Source organism: Grammomys surdaster, unplaced genomic scaffold (genome assembly GCF_004785775.1).
Source record: "Grammomys surdaster isolate TR1022 unplaced genomic scaffold, NIH_TR_1.0 241, whole genome shotgun sequence".
In the NCBI taxonomy this organism is placed as follows: Eukaryota; Metazoa; Chordata; class Mammalia; order Rodentia; family Muridae; genus Grammomys; species Grammomys surdaster.
In genome coordinates this window covers 1,938,588-1,958,443 of record NW_021604686.1, presented here as the reverse complement: position 1 = coordinate 1,958,443, position 19,856 = coordinate 1,938,588, and the positions used below count along the sequence as shown (strand labels likewise).

The 19,856-nt window shown below is 49.9% G+C and overlaps 2 protein-coding genes across 4 annotated transcripts; one reads left to right on the top strand and one right to left on the bottom strand.

Moving 5' to 3' along the window:
• The first annotated feature begins 906 nt into the window (after window positions 1–906).
• On the top strand, window positions 907–9,194 carry Mpi (mannose phosphate isomerase). The gene is made up of 8 exons (XM_028774412.1): window positions 907–957; window positions 1,392–1,519; window positions 2,858–3,058; window positions 4,320–4,461; window positions 4,779–4,961; window positions 7,112–7,285; window positions 8,364–8,572; window positions 8,833–9,194. Exons 1-8 carry the CDS (start codon window positions 942–944, stop codon window positions 9,049–9,051), a joined length of 1,272 nt encoding a protein of 423 aa, XP_028630245.1. The 5' UTR covers window positions 907–941; the 3' UTR covers window positions 9,052–9,194.
• Window positions 9,195–12,023: 2,829 nt separating this feature from the next.
• Window positions 12,024–16,044, bottom strand: Fam219b (family with sequence similarity 219 member B). Of its 3 annotated transcripts, none has more exons than XM_028774419.1 (5): window positions 15,743–15,956; window positions 15,467–15,554; window positions 14,701–14,778; window positions 14,275–14,323; window positions 12,024–12,839 (listed from the first exon to the last, which is right to left on the bottom strand). In XM_028774419.1, the coding sequence occupies exons 1-5, from the start codon at window positions 15,954–15,956 to the stop codon at window positions 12,675–12,677; spliced, it is 594 nt and encodes a 197-aa protein (XP_028630252.1). In that variant the 3' UTR covers window positions 12,024–12,674. The 3 variants fall into 3 exon arrangements, with proteins under 3 accessions (XP_028630252.1, XP_028630253.1, XP_028630254.1); XM_028774420.1 differs by having other exon boundaries at window positions 12,024–12,836; XM_028774421.1 differs by lacking the exon at window positions 14,275–14,323 and having other exon boundaries at window positions 12,666–12,839; window positions 15,743–16,044.
• Window positions 16,045–19,856: the final 3,812 nt, after the last annotated feature.

Here is a 19,856-nt window from a genome sequence, read left to right as displayed (position 1 = left end):
AGAAGTCCATCCTCTGCCTTCCCTGTGCAGGATTCCTGGTGACCCCTCCCCTCCATCCTATGCACAGCTTGTGAGCAGCTCAGAGTGGAAGAGGGCTGGGTTCTGGAAACATCTAGGATGGGAGGGCGGGTCAGATGGACACAGCACTGACTGCTTCACAGTCCTCCTAGGCCCCACAACAAGTCTGGTAGGTCTATGCTACTATCCTCATTCTACAGAGCAAGAAACAGAAGTTCAAAGGAGTGGGAGGGGCTACAAGTGACATCTGCCGCCACCATCATAGTCACACCGATAACCTTCTAACCACTGGCAACTCAGGGGAAAGCCTGAAATTCTCATGATAGCATATGAACCCAATGCATCATGAACCCTAGGTATCGCTTTTCTGTTTTGCTGACTCCTTTTCCTTCAATGTGTGTGCGCGCGCTTGTGTGCGTGTGCTCTTGCGTCGTACCTGCCTGCATGCTTGTCTGTCTGCCTGCCTTTGTGTGTCCCTTTGTCCGGCAGTGTTGACTTCTTGTTATTTAATTGTGTACAGTATAGGCACATTCCCAAGTTCCAGCACTAAAGACTCTTGCTAGATGCTTTGCTATTGCCTTTTAACACACTGTTAAGATTTATTGAATTACTTCCCTTTTCTAGACTAGAGACCCTGAAAAAAAGCACAAAAGTAGTGCTATTTTGTTCTCTGATATATTCTTGGAACAGTCTGTAGTACTTAGAGAGTTCTCAGTACTTACATACGGATAAAAGAAGGCTGAAGGAAGGAGTGTTGAAACCAAGAGTTAAGGTTAATGCTTTTGGGCAACAGAACCTTCTGACTACTCAGGTAGGAGGCGGCGGGCTCTGTAAACTACATTTCCCGTGAAGCACCGCGCGCAGACAAGCGGAGGCTGCTGGGAAGGGCTTACGTTCCTGAAGCCGGGTCTCAGACAACTGGGATGGCGAGTCAGCGAGGTGAGCCGTTGACTGGTGTTGGCTATCTTGGTGGTGGTCGCGTCTTGGGGACCAATATTGGCAGGACCTAGCGGGTCGTGACCATTCCCGTGGACGCTGGCCACAAGGATGGGATCTATTATGGGTAGTCCAACTGGGGGTCGGAGAGGGGAATGGTGGATGCGCTCGAATCACTTCGGGACTGACCGATTGCCAAGAGATGGGTAGTTCGTTCCTTTTCCTTTCCTATCACCCGAACTCAGTTCTTCTCCATGGCAGACAAGATCTGCATCTGCCAATCTCACAGATGGGAACATCGACGATTGTGAAAGAGAGGAGTGTCGTTCCATAGACCCTGCCTTTAGTTAGATTCCCCGCCCCTCTTCATGGTTCCCCAGCACTAGGGCCAGGTCTGAAGAGTGGAATGGAAACTGACCTTCTGTCTGTGTCCCCAGTGTTCCCACTTTCCTGTGTGGTGCAGCATTATGCCTGGGGGAAGGTGGGCTCCAAAAGCGAAGTGGCAAGCCTGCTGGCTAACAGTGACCCACTGGCCCAGATCTCAGAGGACATGCCATATGCAGAGGTAAGACCCCGACTGCACCTCAGTCCACTTTACCCTAAGTAAGACCAAAGGATCTGACACAGGCCATACGGATCAGTTGGGAAGAGTTTCTGCAGCCCATAGAAGATGTGGGTTCTGGGACCCGTGCAAATACATGCACAAAGAAAGCTGTAATGAGACCACTGTAATCACAGAACTAGGGAGGTTGAGGCAGGAGAACCTGATGTCTATACGAAGATCCTGTCTCATATAAAGGAGGATAAAATATCTGAGACAGCTCCCCTGCACCCCCACACAGAGTTTCTCTATGTAGCCCTGGCTGCTTTTGAAACTTGCTCTGTAGACCAGACTGGCCTTGAACTCAAGAGATCTGGCTGCCTCTGCTTCCTGAGAGCTGAGATCAAAGGTGTGCACCACCACACACAGCTTAAACATATGTCATTTCTTGAAGCCCTGCAGCTCTAGCACTTACTGAATCTTCATTTGTTTTGATTTTTTGGGAATTGTCTCAGGATGCCCAGGCTGGCCTCAAACTTGCTATAGTAATTGAGAATGACCTCAAATGCCCAATCTCTCAGCCTCTATGTTCTAAGTGCTAGGACAAAAGGCACATAACAGCATTCCTAGCCATAAATAAATGTTTGACTTTCATTAATTTTTTTAAATTTATTTTTATTATTCTGTTTTATGTATAGGTGTGTGTGTGGACACGTGGTTATGTGCGTGTGAGTGCGGGTGTCTGTGGAGGTCAGAAACATTGGATCGATTGGAGCTGGAGTCACAGAAGGTTGTGAGCCTCTTGAAGTGGGTGCCAGAAACCGACTGGTAATACTTTGGAAGAGCAAGAAGACCTCTTACCAATGAGCCATTTCTCCAGCTCCCTAATTTTTTATTTTTATGAATCCCAAATTTATTCCTTCTTATGAGAAGAGAAAAATCAAAACAGGAAAGTTATGTCTCTTTTTTGGGGGGGGTGGTTTCGAGACAGGGTTTCTCTGTGTAGCCCTGGCTGTCCTGGAACTCACTCTGTAGACCAGGCTGGTCTCCAACTCAGAAATCCGCCTGCCTCTGCCTCCCAAGTGCTGGGATTAAAGGCGTGTGCCACTACTGCCCGGCAAAAGTTATGTCTTTTGAGACTAAAAATAAATGAGTACTAAGCCCTCCCAGATCTGTTGTTGAGACTCATGCCTTCAGAGACATCTGAGTGTCTGGACAGATGATGGTAGATTACCTCCTTACCGTGTGTGAGGCCCTAGGCTTGATTTCCCCAGCACCTCATAAGCCAGAGTACTGATACATGCCTCATACAACCAGGACTGTCAGCTGTTCCCTTTTTTCTCAACTTTCCTGTTCTTCCAGCTGTGGATGGGGGCACACCCCCGGGGAGATGCCAAGATCCTTGACAACCGTATTTCCCAGAAGACCTTAGGCGAGTGGATTGCTGAAAACCAGGACTGCTTAGGGCCAAAGGTCAAAAACGCCTTTAAAGGGAACCTGCCCTTCCTCTTCAAAGTACTCTCAGTGCAAACAGCCCTGTCTGTCCAGGCACACCCTGACAAGGTACAGGACCAGAGGGTGCAGAGGTCAGGGTAGGGAAGGGATTTTGGAGGACCTCCCCCCACAGATTTTAGTGCTGCTTTCCTCTGCTGGTACTAGGCTCTAACTCAGGGCTAAATTCAAGTCTTACTAACCCCGGCTTGGCTGCTCAGGCACAGATGCTGGTGACTCATACAGAAGCTAAGTGTAAGTGGACAATTGACTGGCCTATGCCAGGAGAGAGTCTCTAAGTTTGTCCTTGGCTTCCCTTCCCCCAGCCTAGGTCTATTCATATCTGCCATTTCTCCACCTGGCTCTCTTGGAGGGTTCAACTCCACAATTCCAGGCCAGGGCAGGCACCTCAGCTGTTGCCTCAGCTGCACCCCACAGTATAATCTTTTTGAGCAAAGCCCAGCCTGGCTTACGCAGACTCTCTTTTTAAAATTAATACTTATTTTTTATTTTATGTGCATGAGTGTTTTGCCTGCATGTAGACCTGTGCACTCCATCAGTATAGTGTGTGCGGGGAGGCCAGAAAAGGGCTTTAAGTCCCCTGAGATTGGAGATACAGACAGTCACAAGCTGCCATGTGGGTGCAAGGAACTGAACCCAAGTCCTCTGGAAGAGCAACTGGTGCTCTTAACCACTGAGCTATAGCTCCAGCCCCCTTTTAAAAGGTTATTTTATGTGTTTGCATGTTTGCCTCCATGTATGTTTGTACATCACATGCATACTTGGTGACTTTGGAAGTTAGAAGAAGCCATCAGATCCCCTAGAACTGGAGATACGGATGGTTGTGAGCCACCATGTGGATGCTGGGTAATAACCCGAGCCCTCTGCCAGAGCAGCAAGTGCTCTTAACCGCTGAGCCACTTCTCCAACCCCTAATTTGGGGATTTTTAAAGACTGGTCTTACAAAACCCAAGCTGGCCTCAGACTCATTATGTAGCTGAGGATGGCCTGAGACTCCAGATATTTCTAACTCTACCTCCCCCCAAGATCATTTACCCATGTCACACAGCTTATGTGCCTGCTGTTTAGGGTTCCTGAGCCACAGGCCAGGCCTCTTAAGTCTGTCCCAACTCTCCCCTGGCCCATGTTTCTGCTCTGGGTTGGCTGAACCCCAAGTTTCTGCATGATACCTTGACTGGGTTCATTGCCCTAGGTAAGAAGCCACTGTTATCTGGTAAATGGAGCGGGAGGGCAGCAGAGACTGCAGAGGCTGGTGGTACCCCTGACGATGGTAGCTGTACCCCAATTGTTGTCCTCCACTGCCCCTCCACAGGAGCTGGCAGAGAAGCTGCATCTCCTGGCTCCAGAGCACTACCCTGATGCCAACCACAAGCCAGAAATGGCCATTGCCCTCACCTCCTTCCAGGGCTTGTGTGGTTTCCGGCCAGTGGAGGAGATTGTGACCTTTCTGAAGAGTAAGGTTGGGCAGGAATGCTGAGGGTACATGTACTGGGCCTGGAACATAGGAGGAGCCTGGGCCATGGGGGAAATAGAGACAGAGAGCAGAGGCTAAAGGGATCTTGGCCTCATGAGGCAGTTTTAGAGGCCAGTGGGCCGGGGAGTGAGATCAGGCTCAGGTGTGGTTGCTGAGGGCCGGTTGTGAGCTATGTTTACACAGCAAGGTTTGTGTAGTGCTGATAGGTCTTTGGTTAGGGATGTGGTGGGAAGGCTTCACTTCTCAGTGTTCTGTCATCCCCGTTCTTGACATCTCCTTGCCTTGGCCACCCTGCAGAGGTGCCCGAGTTCCAGTCGCTGATTGGAGAGACTGCCGCAGTACAGCTGAGGCAGAGCGTGGGTGGTGATCCTGCGGCCATGGCCTCTGCTGTGAAGAACTGCTTTTCCCATCTGATGAAGAGTGAGAAGAAGGTGGTGGTGGAACAGCTTAACCTGTTGGTGAAGCGGGTCTCCCAGCAAGGTGGGTGTGGCAGAGGCCTGGGTGGGTACAGAACCTGGGCTCCCAACACAGGATGGATGGATGCAGCCATGGAGACAGGATTGCTGGCCCTTTTCATCGAGCAGGACACTAAAAGGGGCCAGACTTAGATGGTCCTAAGATCGGCTGCTACCGTTTCTTTCCCAGTCTTGGTGGCGTGAGGCCCCAGGTTGAGTGCTTCTTCCAAACTGGTTTTCTTGAGGTGGTTGGAAGCAGACTGGCCTAGAGGATTCTATCAGGGCCCTGTACCCAGGCATTCCTACTAAACTCTTCCTAACCGTCCAGCTGCTTCCCACGGGGCAGACTTGCATTTAGGGGCCTGGAGAGCAGGAAGGGGCCAAGGAGCATATCCTTCTCTGGAGGACTCAAGCCGTGTGCTCCTAACTATTAAGTTCTTCCTTAAAGCCTTCCTAGATGTCCGACCTTGTGCTAACAGTTCAGGAAGTGAGGGGGTGGGTGTGGTCGTGTCATTGTTGTCTGCAGAGTCAACACACACAGTGAGAAACAAGGCTGACAGCATTTTACGTGGCAGCTCCTTGCCTGACAGGCCAGCTCCTTCTCCAGGCAGCCCAGAGCCCTCTTCGGGTTCCATCTTTCCCTGCTGTGTGGGCTTGTGTCACAGCCACTTTCTCTCACCTGAGCGTGCCCTCTTGTTCTGTGTCATGGTTTGAGTATCTTCTCTGCTTGCATACTCTTGGAGAACCTTGGCCCACGCTCTGTTCTGACATCCAGGTATGCAGGGATTCCTTAGCACCACATACTCACTTGTTCAAACCCAGGTTCTCTAGGCCAGAGACTTCACCTCCGTCCTAGTGTTTAGCAGAATAGCCACTGAGCAAGTGTCTCTATGAAGACCCAAACCTCTCTCCCACTTGGAACACTGCTGCTTTCTTTATTGTGGGTCCTGCACATCCTGAATACATCCTCCCTTGTCTGCATGCTCCAGGAAACTCTGTTCACCCTGTTCCCACCCCTACCCCTCCCTCATTCCTCCAGCCCGGGCTGAGCTCTTCTTCTCTTGGCCGGTCAGTTTCCAGCGCATGTTTTGGCCCATAGCACATTGTGGCCTGTGCGCTCTCTGGGGAAGGCAACCATCCAGGTTTGCTAAGATGGACAGACTTCCTGAGACATGGGAGGGAGTTGAAGTACTAACAGAAGGGAAGCCCTTGGTTAATAGGGAATATGGCACTCTTCACGACGCTTTCGGGTTACCTCCCTGTCTGCAATAGACTCCGAGCTGTAAGAGCTGTAAGTGGTCCCTAATCAGAGACTGTTTCTGGGTAATTGTCAGGAGATGTTTTTGTCATGATCTGAACTGGAGATGCTAGTGGTATATGGGTTTTATTTATTTATTTTTATTTATTTATTTATTTATTTACTTTTAAGGTTTTTCCGAGACAGGGTTTCTCTGTATAGCCCTGGCTGTCCTGGAACTCACTCTGTAGACCAGGCTGGCCTCGAAGTCAGAAATCCACCTGCCTCTCCCTCCCAAGTGCTGGGATTAAAGGCATGCGTCCCCACTGCCCGGCAGTATATGGGTTTTAAATATTTTTCATACAATTTTTTTTTCTCCCTATCTCCTTTTGAGGTGAGGTTTCTTGTACCCAAGGCTGGTCTCAAACTTGTTATATAGCCAAGAATGGCCTTACTGTTCTGACACTCCTCCCTCCGTTTCCCGGGTGCTGGGATTACAGGCATGTGCCACCATCCCTGTTTTTGTTTGTTTGTTTGTTTGTTTGTTTGTTTTGTGGGAATTAGGATCAAACCTAGGGTTGCATGCCTGCTGGGCAAGCACTCCACCAACTGAGGTCGGTCCCTAGCCTGTATCATTTGAGACAGGGTCATCCTCTGTAGTCTGGTCTGTCTACCCTTCACTCATGGTGAGCCTTTGGCCTGGGTGCTAGGATCATACTGTGCACCACAATGCCCAGCTGTTGTAGCCAGGCCAGACCTGCACGTGGTTGAGGTGAGAGATGGTTTTTTTGTGCAAAGATGAGGGATATTTAAGGAGAGGCCCTGCCTAAGAGCTGCATTCATACAGGCAGGGACGGTTCACCAAGAATCCCTTGTCAGGGTAAAGCCGTGGCTGCAATGCGTGTCTTAGTGGCCTTGGGATGCTCTGTGACCCTCAGTATTTGACGGAAACAGCATGGAGGACATTCATGGGAAGCTCCTGCTACAGCTGCACCAGCAGTACCCTGGTGACATCGGATGTTTCGCCATCTACTTCCTGAACCTGCTTACCTTGAAGCCTGGGGAAGCCATGTTTCTGGAGGCCAACATGCCCCATGCCTACCTGAGGGGAGGTGAGTCCATTTCAGTGGTGTGCCCCACTGCCATCCCCCTTGGGACTTGTTTGTCCGTGTGGATGAAAGAGAGGTTGGTGACCGTGGGGTGACTGAGCCAGAATGGATGGTGGCTGCCAGCTCGGTAGATTCTGCTCATAATCTGCTACGAGCTACAAGTTCATAACATATACCGTATGACATAAGCTTATAACATAAGATGTTAAGCCCCTTTGAGGAGTGGAAATCCATCTGAGCCAAGCCAAACTGGACAAAGCTGCTGTTCTCTCTGTTCTCACTTGTGATTACATACCAACGAATGCTACCTGCCCGGAGAGGTTTTTACACTAAAATATGGCTGATGCAACAAAAAGATGCTTTGTGTGTGAACACAGGTACACGTGGACCAAAGGAGGCCCGTGGAGCTCAGGACAGCCTAGGGGTTGGGGTTCATTCTACTTGGTTTGAGGGTCTCTTTTGTTTTGATTTTTTGTTTGTTTTTCTGGTTTTTGTTTTTTGTTTGTTTTTTTCCACCACAGACTCCAATCTAGGTGGCCTGTGAACTTCCAGAGATTCTCCTAACTCCCAACAGGAGTGCTGAGATTACCACTGTTTGTGCTACACACTGGCTTTAAAGTGCGTTTTTTGGCATTTGACCTCAGGTGCTCACGCTTGCATATCAAGCATTTTTACCCGCTGAGCCTCCCTTTTGTTGCTGTTCTTGTTTTAAGACAGAGGTTCACTCTGTAGCCCAGGCTGGCCTCAAACGTATGGCAGCTCCACCCCTCAGCCGTATGGCAGCTCCACCCCTCAGCCGTGTGAGTGCTGTGATTATAGGCATGAACCATCATGTCTGACTGGATGTCCTGTTTGACTGTTGGCAGCTTATCCACTCACAGGATTCTGTTGCAGAAACCTTGTGAATGCAGGGGTTAACATAATTTGGGGCCTGGTACCTTCACATATTTTCCCACAATGCTATCCACACGTTTTAGCCCGGTTTATAGGTATTGGCATGGCCTAAGTTAGGAGGCCCAGCCCTGGAGAGCCAAACTCCATGCTTACTTCATCTTGTTGCATGACATTTATCTGTCTCCAGACTGCGTGGAATGCATGGCGTGTTCCGACAATACCGTCCGTGCCGGCCTGACACCCAAATTCATTGATGTGCCAACCCTGTGTGAAATGCTGAACTATACACCTAGCCCCAGCGAGGACAGGCTGTTTGCCCCAGCACAGAGTCAAGATGACCCCTATCTCTGTATCTTTGACCCCCCTGTGCCAGACTTCACGGTTATGAAGATGGAGGTGAGTAGGTGGACCTAGAGGGTGTCCTGGTATAGCATGTCAGACTCACAGGGTTATTATACCTGGGGCTGGGTTCCCTGTCAAGCCCACCCAGTCGGGGCAGCCACAGAGCCCATCTATTTCTCTGCCAGGGATGAGATATGGACCTTTATGGTGCCAAGAGCCTGAAGAGTGGGAAAGGAGGCAGCAGAGCCCCTGAGGTGGTCTAGAACCCAGGAGCAGAGTGTGAACTATACTATTCCATCGCTTCTTTCCACCAGGTCCCTGGCTCTGTGACTGAATACAAAGTCTTGACACTAGACTCTGCCAGCATCCTTCTGATGGTCCAAGGGGCAGTGACAGCTATCACACCCACAGTACAAGCAGAGATCCCTCTGGAGCGTGGTGGGGTGCTCTTCATTGGGGCCAACGAGAGTGTTTTACTGAAGCTTACTTTGCCCAAGGATCTGCTGATATTCCGGGCCTGCTGTCTGCTGTAGAGACCAGTTCTTAGCCTCTCTGCCCATCACCTATACCCTGGCCAGTTCCACATTTCAGATCCAGCCCAATCCCTGTCCCTGTTGTGCACTCTTTGAATGTATACTGGATTAGAAATAATGAATTTGGCATTAGTGACTCCAGAGCATTCCCAGGCTGGACCATCTTCCGGACGAGGGGGTCTGTGTGAAGCCTGAGGCCGGCCGGCCACTGTACTCTCAACACTACTTTACGTGAGTCGGGTGTGTCCACTAAAGAGGCAACCAGTCTGCCCCAAACATGCATCACCCAGCGTTAGCTCAGCATCCTCTCAGCTGCAGAGAAGGGAAGGGAAGGGGAGGGGAGGGGAGGGGAGTGGGAGGCCAGTGGACTAATGAAGCTCATTCCCTCCTGCTCTGTCAAGTTAGATCACTTGTGTTGAGGATACAGAGGAAAGAGCAGTCAGCCTTTGGTCTGCCTGCCCCTGATTGTGGGAAGAAGGAGCTCTCTGATGTTGTCCAGTTTGGGTTTTATTCTTCATACAGCCTCCAGGGGGTGGGCAGGCTGGATTCCAGGAAGGGGTGGGAGAGGAAGCCAGCTCCAGCCTCAGTTGGACAGCTTGCAGGCAGGCCTTCTGCTGTTATAGTTTCCTTTTTCTGAGACTATCTTCATGTTCCAAAGCTTGGCTTTAGAGTTCTGCTTCTGCTTCATCATGGCTGTTTTCTGGTGTTCGCACATGGTTATGTATGTGCACACGGACCCACGTGTTATTCCTCAAGAACCATCTACCCTTTTAAAGACAGTGTCTGTCACTGGCCTGGAATTCACCAGTTCAGCTAGACTGACTGACTAGCAGCAGGTCTCAGTGGTCCTTTGTCTTGACCTCCTCAGAACTGGGATTACAGGTGTGTGCCACTACCTTTGGCTTCTTATTTGGGTGCTTGGGATGAGGGCTCAGGGATTCGAACTTGGGTCCTCATACCTGCCTGGTAAGCACTTTAACAACTGAGCCATCCTCCTAGCCCCTTTATTGTTGAGGTTATCATACAGCTTAGGCTAGTGTTAAGTATTGGGGGCTGGAGAGACGACTCAGCAGTTAAAAAGTACTTGCTGTTTTTGCAGAGAACCCAGGTTTCATTCCCAGCTCCCATGGGGTGGTTCACAATCATAACTCCAGTTCTAAGGGATTTGCCGCCTCTTCTGACTTCCGTGGACTCTTGCACCTGCATGTATGTGGTGCACATACACTTAAGTGCACCCCCACACACACATATAAGATAAAAATAAAAACCAAAGCTGGGTGGTAGTGGTGCATGCAGAAAAACCGCCTCAAACAAAACAAAAACAAAAAACCCATTGCAACACAACACAGCTCACTACCAGGATTGCATTTATTATAACAGATTGTGAAAGTGCAAGCCGAGAAAGAGGTCTGAGGAGCAGTGTAAACACAGGAGAGCCACTCCTGAGGAGGCTCAGCTGCACTCCTCCCCAGGGACTGCCTCCTGCAGAACACCCAGCCCTCAGAATTAAGGCAGTTACGATGTGGGCACCATAGTGCCTTTATCGGTGTTGTTTTCGTCCAGCCCCTAACAGCTGTCCATTTCCACCCTCCCAGCTGGACATTCTTGAGCTTTCTCCACAAGTAATGCTTTCCCGCACAAGGCCACCCAGCTCAAGAACTTTCCTTCCAGGGACAGTTCCAGCCGAGTACCTCAATGTTAACTACAGCAACAACCACCGCAGAGGGTGTGGTCTGGGGATACTGCCCACCCCCAGGAGCTGCCAAATGCCTGGGCTGCCCTCTTTTAACCAAATAGTACTAGAAGCCACACTTCAGTTCCACAAGCACTGCTGGCCTCACCGAGCCCTACCACCAAGTCTTTCTCTGCTCTGTACCATAGCTATTCCCTTTGCACCGAGGTCTCCACCTCTGCAGAGTTCTGGAAGGCCGGGATATGGATTGTGTTTCTTCCCTGCAGGCCTTCCATAAAGTGCTCAGAATATGAGATCCTTGCACAGAGTTACAGACTCCCACTGCAGAACACAGCATCTGTGACCCAACCCAAGAACCAAGCAGATGTGCCTCTGGTTTCTGTCCCATCTTTCCTCCTGTGATGCTGCCAGACAGTTGAGTGAGAAGCCCCTAGACATGGTATACTGCTTTTCAACCTTCCACAGCCCGAGAACAACAAAACCCCCTGCTAGGCACTGGCAGCAATCATAAGGACAGGTTTGTGGTCAAGTAACGGGGAAGGCCTTATCTCTTGATCTTACCCTTTCTGCTACTATTTGTGAAAGGACAGAGTGGGCATAACATTCCTCCTAAGCCTCTAGTAGTCACTGGGCAGGACAGTCAGTCACCTGTGGTGCCTAACCCCTAACTCTGACTGTTGTACCCCTCATGCTGGAAACTGTATTTACCCCAAGCCTCACCACACACCTGGGTAAGATAAAGACGAGAATCCTGGGCAAGAGGGTCTGGGAAAACTAAATTCCAGGAAGAGGCTTTGTAGAGCAGAAGAAATTCTTCCTGCATTTGTTGTGTTCAGGCTTGGGATTGAGCTGTGCTCACCCACAGGCTTGTTTTGTTTTGTGCGCCCCATCCCCCACCCCCTAGCCTTGCACATGCTAGGCAAGTGTCCCACCAGCACTACAGCTCCAGCCTGTGAGCCCTGTGCTGGGGGAGAGGAGTGTGCCTTGTTAGAGGGAAGGCCCCTTCCACTGCAGATTCACCAACTCAAGTGGGGTCCAGGAGCTGGCTTAGGTCTCTCCTCCCCATCCTGTCTAAACATTTCCATGTAGGCCACAGTCACATACCAGGATACCCGTCAATACTTCTCAAAAGCTTAATAGGCTAAACTTAGGAAGGCACTGACTTCCCAGCAGCTCCCTCTGCTGGCAATCACAAAAACTGCAGGTTTCTGGTGACAGCCCCAGCAGCCAATCCAATTTTTACCTAAAAAAAAAAAAAAAAAAAAAAAAAACAGGTGGAAAAATTCTCCAAGGCCAAGGAACGAACTACAGAGAAACATATAGGACAGAGCAGTTCTCGTCTAATGGGAGAAGAGCTGACAGAGTTACTAAGCCCATCCAGACAGCAGGACCAGCAGAATGTCTCAAGTCCATCATTAAACTAGAGTCCTTGCCATAACCAGACAAGATATAACCTAAGGAACAACCCGCTTGGTGCTTTCTTGACTTGGTCCCAGTTGTACTCTTTCAGATTCCCCCTGCAAGCCATAAAGTGCTGTTCTCTGTCTCCCACCACGCCCCCCAGCACAGCCTTGAGTGGAGGAGTTCTTTCTTCTCCCTCCTCAGAACACCTTGACAAACATGTCAGAATGTCTGTATGGTTTTCTTAGCAATCCTTGTCAGCAGCTTAAGAACCACAGAAAGTCTCTCCTCCCGCCGTTACTAAAGTGGCTTCCTGAAACTGCCCCAGTGGAACCTGCAGACTTCCATGTATCACCTATGACCCAGACGGGGGCCTCTGACATGAGAAGCACCAGGTGAGGGCTACCTGTAGGCCACTGGCCTACGCCCAGAGGTCAGTGCCTCCAGTGGTTCTAGGCTGGTAGCGGTACCCAGTGCACTGAGCTGTGAAGGGCCATCAGGGCCATCGGCCCATCCTGGAGGGTTATGGCTACTGGAGGGTACAGGAAGAATCCCCAAGACAGCACCAGCAGCAAGAACATGTAGAAGAAGCGACAGGCTTGGGAGGAATGAGGTCCAGGTCTTCGTCGTCTGGAATCTCATCCAGGTGATATCCGTCCTGCAGCAGCTGTCGGCTCACATCCTGGTTCACCTGCTAAAGGAAGAAGGGAGAACTGTAAAACAGGATGCGAGGCGTACAGAGCTGCTGCCTAAAGGCAGGTCCCTGTCACCACACCGAGGCTTCTTGTCCCTGCTCTACCTAGCCCCAGGCCAGCTGCACATCCTGCATTACAGAAGGGTCACCCTCACCCTGCAGGGTCTTTCCAGCAGTGAGGAACTCCCCAGAGGCTGAGAACCAGCCAGTCTTCACTTTAAAAAAATCAGTGTACTAGCTTTCCCCACTGGAAACCCAGGTATCCCTGTCAAGATTCAGGAATATGGGGCTGTCCTCTGTGGTGGCCCAATGCCTTTGATCCCAGCACTTGAGAGACAGGCAGGCAGTTCTGAGTTCAAGGCAAGCCTGGTCTACATAGTGAGTTCCAAGCCAGCCAACGCTATGTAGAGAGGAAACTGTTTCAAAAGGGGAAGGAAGGTTGACAACAGAAAAATAGGCCAGAGTGTTAGTGGGATAGCAGAAAGGGGTAGGGGACAGCTTTGTCTGCTAGTTCCTTCTGTGCTGTTGGGCTCCTGCAAAGTCAGCCTGGTTCCACCAGTGTCCTGGCAGGCAGGACATCAGTGAGGCTAGGAAACTTTTAAGACTTGTGATTCTTGACAGAATTTTCTTAGCTTTTGACAATCTTAACATCTTAGACATATAAGGAGCATACAATGTGCAGGCTGTTTTCTCCTTTGCAAAAACTGAGATTAGCCAAAGACTCCTAGGAGAATGAAGGAGCTACCCAGTGTGGGCCTGTCCCCACTGCAGCGCCTTTGTACTGGTACTGGCACATGCCACTGTGCCTGGCTGAGAATTTTCTGTCCCTTTGGTTCTCTCTGAGACAATCAATCTGGAAAGATGTCCTAAAGACCAGCCTAGGGGCTATGCTCAGGCTATTCCCAGAGATGGAACTGAGGAAAGCAAGCCCAGCGGACGATGGGTGGGGGAGGGCTGAATGCTGACTCAGAGAAAGAAAGGGAAGACTTGTGTTACCTTTCGACACTGGAAGGCAGGCCTATGACCAGTGGGCCCAGGCTGCAAGAAACAGAAGACCTGGAAACTACCCAAAGAAGGAGTTTTAGTTTGCTGGGAGAGGGCAGCAAGCAATACTTCTTAGGCGTAGTGCATGGCCAATCACAAGAAGCATCCCAGCAGTTTATAAACACTCAGCTGGAACCTACCAAGAGGATTCCTAGATTATGGCCTTCTGAGATCACTTCTAGCCCTGAGGATATATAGTCTCCTGAATCTCAACAGCCATCCTAAGACGCCTGTTATCTCTGCTTAGGGAAGAGGGTATAGTGGAAGACTAGAGGGCAGAGTGGAAGCTAGCACCGTGCTGTGCACACAGCAGGCACCAAACAAACATTTTGGCCGTGGTGGTGGTGCTGCCTGCAGCCTGACACTGCACAGACAGGCGCTCTGGACTTGCCTCTGCAGAGGAATACCCGGAGGAGTATCTGGATTCCAGCTCCCCATCACTAGGAGAAGAGGAAGACAATCAGTCCAGGGGACATCTATGTAGCACAGCTGCAAACGGCGACAAGGACATGCAAGGGGGTCTGAAGGACTCGTGAAGCAAAGACTACACACCAGAGAACTCAAGCCCAGAGTCCCAGTGAGTACCGATGGCTCCCTCAGAGGATTCCAGCAGAAACAGACATTCTCACTAAAAGTGCAAGCATAATAGGACAGGAACTCTTCCAGCCATGTCATCCCTGGAAGGGATGGCACTTAAAGAGGGGAGCTCTGAAACGCACATGAAGGGCCTTGGGGGAGAGAGGCAGCAGGCAAGGGCATCAAGCAATCTGCTGTGCTGTTCAAGTCACTCCTGACTACTTCCAAGGAAAGCACTCACCTGTCAGAGTCAAGGGACACCAGGTTTTCATCTGGACTCTGGCTAAGAGCAGTATAGCCCTTGTTAAACTTCACTGACCTGAGATGGGGCAGGGAAGAAAGCACAGGCATTTCACAGGGAAGGCCAGAGCCCTGGTCCCTACGCAGAAAGAACTGACTGGACCATCTCAGACTTTCCTTCTACCCGGTCTCAGCCACCACGACCTGCTGCTCTGTGCAGTTGGCTCCGGCTCCTCAGATTCTTTTCTGGCCCACTCTACTACACTGAAAGCTCCTGGGAAAGGCACACCTCCCCATTTCATGAACCGGGTAAAGCAGCAACTCTCCGCCTTAACCAGAGGGTCCCAGGCAAATCCTTTCACATTTGAGTTTCAACATTCAGCTATAAACGGCTACGTGAGGTCTTATTCAGCTCTAAGAGCGTACCATTCTGCTTTTTAAAACTCCCCAAAACACTTCATGGGCTCACCATTTTCACTCCTGGGACTCCAGCCACCATCGCATCCTTTAATGAATATCCTATCTACGCACTGATGGAACTCCCCTATTACAGAGCCTATTTCGTGATACCAGCACAGTCTTAACGAGTAGAGAGGCTGTTCTCGTTCTCTCTCCCTCCCACCCCCATCTCTCCTAGTTCCCATTCTTAAGGTGCCAGCAGATAAGCTAGCTAGCTCAACCTTAAACAGTGCCCTGTTTCCCAAGCAGGAAGGGATAAGGCCTTCTCTGGAAGCTGCTGACACAGAGGAAGTAAAGCCCACTGAGACCTTTTCCCTGAAGAATCGGGGCGGTTCGTCAAGGCACCCAGCATGCCCTTTCTCCGTAGAACGGCCTTGGCATGGTCCCGGTGCTTTTCTGGAAGTCAAAGGGTCTTAGGTCAGCCGGGTCTTCCCCATTCCGCTCTTTCCGGGCTCTCGGGGACAGGAGAGGACTGCACCTAAACCCCTTGCCCTCTGGGGACAAGATCACCGGGCTCTAGGGCCCGACCCCAGGCCACAGCAGCCCGCTCGTGCACCGACCCTCACGCAGCCCACCGCACTCACTCAGCTTAGCCTGAATGGAAGGTGCGCGCGTCACCAAGTAGGGTCCCCGCTTCTCCATGGCGGGGGGCGGCCGTTCCCCGAGCCGGAGGGCCGCGCCGCCGCTCTGTGCGGAGGGCAGCCCCGCAGCTCCTGCCACGCTGTCGAGAGCCGCGCCAGGCTGGGACCCCTGGCTGGACATCCGCACCGCATGCCCGCGGAGCTCCCCGGTCGCCATGGCCGGCCCCGCCCCACCCCGCCAGTGGCCAGCCCGGCGCAGGGAAGAACGAATGACAGGACGTACACGCCTTTAGAAAGATGGCGACGCGCAGGCGCGGGCTTCCCTTAGCGCTTTCCGCCGGCCTGCTGCGGCGAGAGCATCAAGGTTCCGCCCTGCAGTCACGAGCTGGCCAGCCCAGGTCCTGCCTTTCAGGTTTCAGAGTAAACCCGAAGTCTGTCGGAGCCTGTTGATGTGCAGGATCTCAGTTCAGTCTATAGTCTAAAATGACATTTAGTAGGGTAGCGGGGTGTGCCGACCCAAGTTCTCTCTGTATGCGACACGAACCTTTCACCGCAGCCGGAGCTCCTTTAGAGCTGATACAGGAGGGGTTGGGCTCATATGAAGGGGCTAAAGGATCTTTCTCTAGAAAACAGGCCTGGGAGGGTCAGGATTTACCCATGGCATCCTACGCAAATCCCACCGGTTTTGTTTTTTTGCCTGCCCAAGACATTGGCCACAACTGGGTCTCTTTAGGAATATTTCTACACTTAAATACAACCTTGGGGCTGGAAGTATATAGTCCAGTGATCAAGTCCTTGCCTGGCATGCAAAAGGCCTTCCTCTCTTCTCTCTCCCTTTCCTCCCCCCTCTCCCTCTCTCTTTTGGGGGTAAAATGGGAAGCTAGGCATGATGGTGCACACCTGTAAGCCCAGGACTTGGGAGGTGGAGGCCGAGTTCATGACAAGCCTGGGCTATAAACCCTTGTCTTTTGAAAAAGAACGAAGGTCCTGCAGTAACAAAAATAAACTGGACGCTAGAAAGCAGGGTGAAAGTGCACTCTTGAGTCTGTGTGTGGCAGGGTACAAGGCTGTGTCAAGACTCTTGACTCTGGCCCCCAAGGGATGTGTTTATGTCTGGCTGGAAATAAGCTCCAGATCTTTGTAGAAACTGCCAAATATCGTGAGGCTGTCCCACAGCTAACATCGTAAAAGGGTAGGTCAATATTGTACAGCCTAAACCCCCAGGGACAAACAAAAACTGCTGGATAGGGGAAAGGAAGCATTTGGGTTAGAGCTTTTGAAAAAAATCAGATTTGATGGAACCTATGATATTTTGGTGAATTCCACCCCAAACTATCTGTTGGACTTGTTTTATTTTTAGGTAGAATCTCCATATGTAGCCCAGACTGGCCTTGAACTCACAATCCTCCTGCTTTGGTTTCCCAGGTACTGGAATTGCAGGTTTATACTACCATTCCCAGCTGTTGGAATTGTTTACTTCCAGAAACATACAACTCGGTTTATTGTTCAGCTGGAGAATATTGTTCAGTTGTTGAATGTTGCCTAACACACATGAAGTCCTGAGTCCACTCCCAGAATAAACGAGACAATTTTGGAGTACGATCAGTATCCACAAGACCTGGCTAATCCACAAAACTCCAAGTCACCAGACTGAAATGGACCTGAGAAATCAAGATTAGAGAAATAATCAAATATGCCAAACCAGTTTCATTGGTATGACAGCAAAGTTTTCTATGCCTTAATTCTTTCATAGGAAAACAACAACAAAAAACAAAAGCCCCTGAAGTTACCTGTATTGGCCAGTTTTGTTTCCTTTGTCTCCCTGACCTAGGTTTCTAAGGAGAGCAATGCAGAGGCCCAATCTTCTTTTGTTACTGCCTCTATGGTCTATAAACAAACCTTCCCGCTCAGCTCACTGGGAACACTGAAAACAGAGTAGCCTAATTTAAGGGGTGGGGTGGGACCCAGGAGGTACTTGGCAATAAGACACTTGTCTTGAGGACAATCCTCACCCTCACTGTTAAATTGTAATTTTGTCTCAAGAAAAGTGCTATTTGGTAGATAAAAGGGTTTAACACAGGTCTGAACCGAAACCCCATTTCCTGCCCTACTGCTACACTCTGCTGCTTGCCTTAATCTGGCAGGACGATGTGAAAAGCTAGAACAAGATGCCTCAGCCAGTAAAGACATTTGCCACTATGCCTGACAGACCTGAGTTTGATCTACTCAGTGGAGAGAACTGAATCTTTTAAGTTGAGTTGTCCCTTGAACTCCACACACACATAAATGAAATAAAGAAAAACTTGAAAAACCAAAAGCTACAATATGGCTGGTATGGTGGCAAACACCTTCAATTCCAGCACTCAGGAAGCAGAGCAGGCAGAGCCGAGTTTGGGGCCAGCCTGGTCTAGAACAGCCAGGACCACATAGAGAAACCCTGTCTTGAAATACAAAACCAAACTGGGCGGTGGTGGCACACGCCTTTAATCCCAGCACTTGGGAGGCAGAGGCAGGCGGATTTCTGAGTTCGAGAGTTCGAGGCCAGCCTGGTCTACAGAGTGAGTTCCAGGACAGCCAGGACTACACAGAGAAACCTTGTCTCGAAAAACCAAACCAAACCAAAACAAAAAAAACCCAAAAAACAAAAAGAAATGCAAAACCAAAAGCTAGGATCATGTCTCCTGAGAGGGATACAATTAAGATTCCATATAGCACAGAGGTTTTTGTAGCTGTCTGGCCTGGAACTATGCAAGTAGACCAGGCTGGCTTTGGACTCAGTGGTCCACAGGCCTCTGTCTCTTGAGTGAGGGGCTTAAACACACCTGCCACCATGAGTGAACTGTCAGACAGGCTCAGATTATAGGATATTCTACAACGGGCTGTACTCTGCAAAAATATGGACTGCATTTTACGTTTTATTTTTTTTATTTTTGGTAAATCACTTTTAGAAGAAAGTGTGTGAGCATAGGCGTGAAAGTTAGAGTAAGCGGAGATGTGGGCTCTCCTTCTGTTATGTAGGCTGGAGACTGGACTCAGGCTATGCTTCAGAGTAAGCTCCCTTGATCACTGAACCATCTTGCTGGCCTGAGAGCACACATTTTTCAAGATTGATTTAAGATACGTGGAGTTGACAGTGAAGGCTATTTATGGACACACACACAAAAAAAAGTCAGGAGCTGGTGGTAGGTGGGAATTTATAAAACTACCCTACCTCAGCTAATGAATGGTCTACAGCAGTGGCTCATGGTGTGTGTGTGTGTGTGTCAAATGACCCTTTCATGTGGGTTGCCTACGACCATCCAAAACCAAAATTTGCATTACAATTTGTAACAGTAGCAAAATTGCAGTTATGAAGTGGCAATAATAAAAGTGACTTCATGGTGGGGGTCCCAGATTAGGAAGGTTGAGCACACTGCTCGATAGTCTAACGATAACCTGCTTTTCTCACCACGTCAACGTTCAGTCTATTTTATACGCCAAGACCTTCCATGGGAACCTCTCCCTTGCAGCCTCAAACTTTAAATCCTTCCCATTCGTCTCACTCGTTGTTACCGTCCATCGGCTCAGCCTCCCTCCCTGTCTCACTGCGTTCCTTCGGCTCACCCTCTCCTGTTTGTTGCTCCGTTGTCCGTGCTGGCATGTCTGGTACAGGAGCATGAAGACCATTACCGCATCACCTTATACACAAGTATACTCTACTCCATGGTAGATAGATGTGAATTTTGTTTTCTCCTTGGTTCCATCCGTGGCCATGAGGAGTCAGACCATTTTAATAAGTTTGTATTCTTCTGTATTAAGAGCTTGGATGGGTGCGCTGGGACACACCTATAATTCTAGCAATTGGGAGCAGAGGCAAGAGGATTAGGAGAGCTTCAGGGGAAAAAAAAATCCTTTCTTCCCACTCCAGGAGTAAAGGCCAAACATGTGACAGCTGAGTGAGTTACCTCTGGGGTCTAGGATAACAACACCCTATCCCAATCCTTGAGGCTTTAACTAAAATGGCACTTCCTTTAATGCCTTTTATGTTCATAGTACCTGAATGTATGTCCACAGAACTTTTAAATCTGCTATGCTAGGGAGTGTTTAATATTTCTTAATGTTTCTCCCACAAACACAG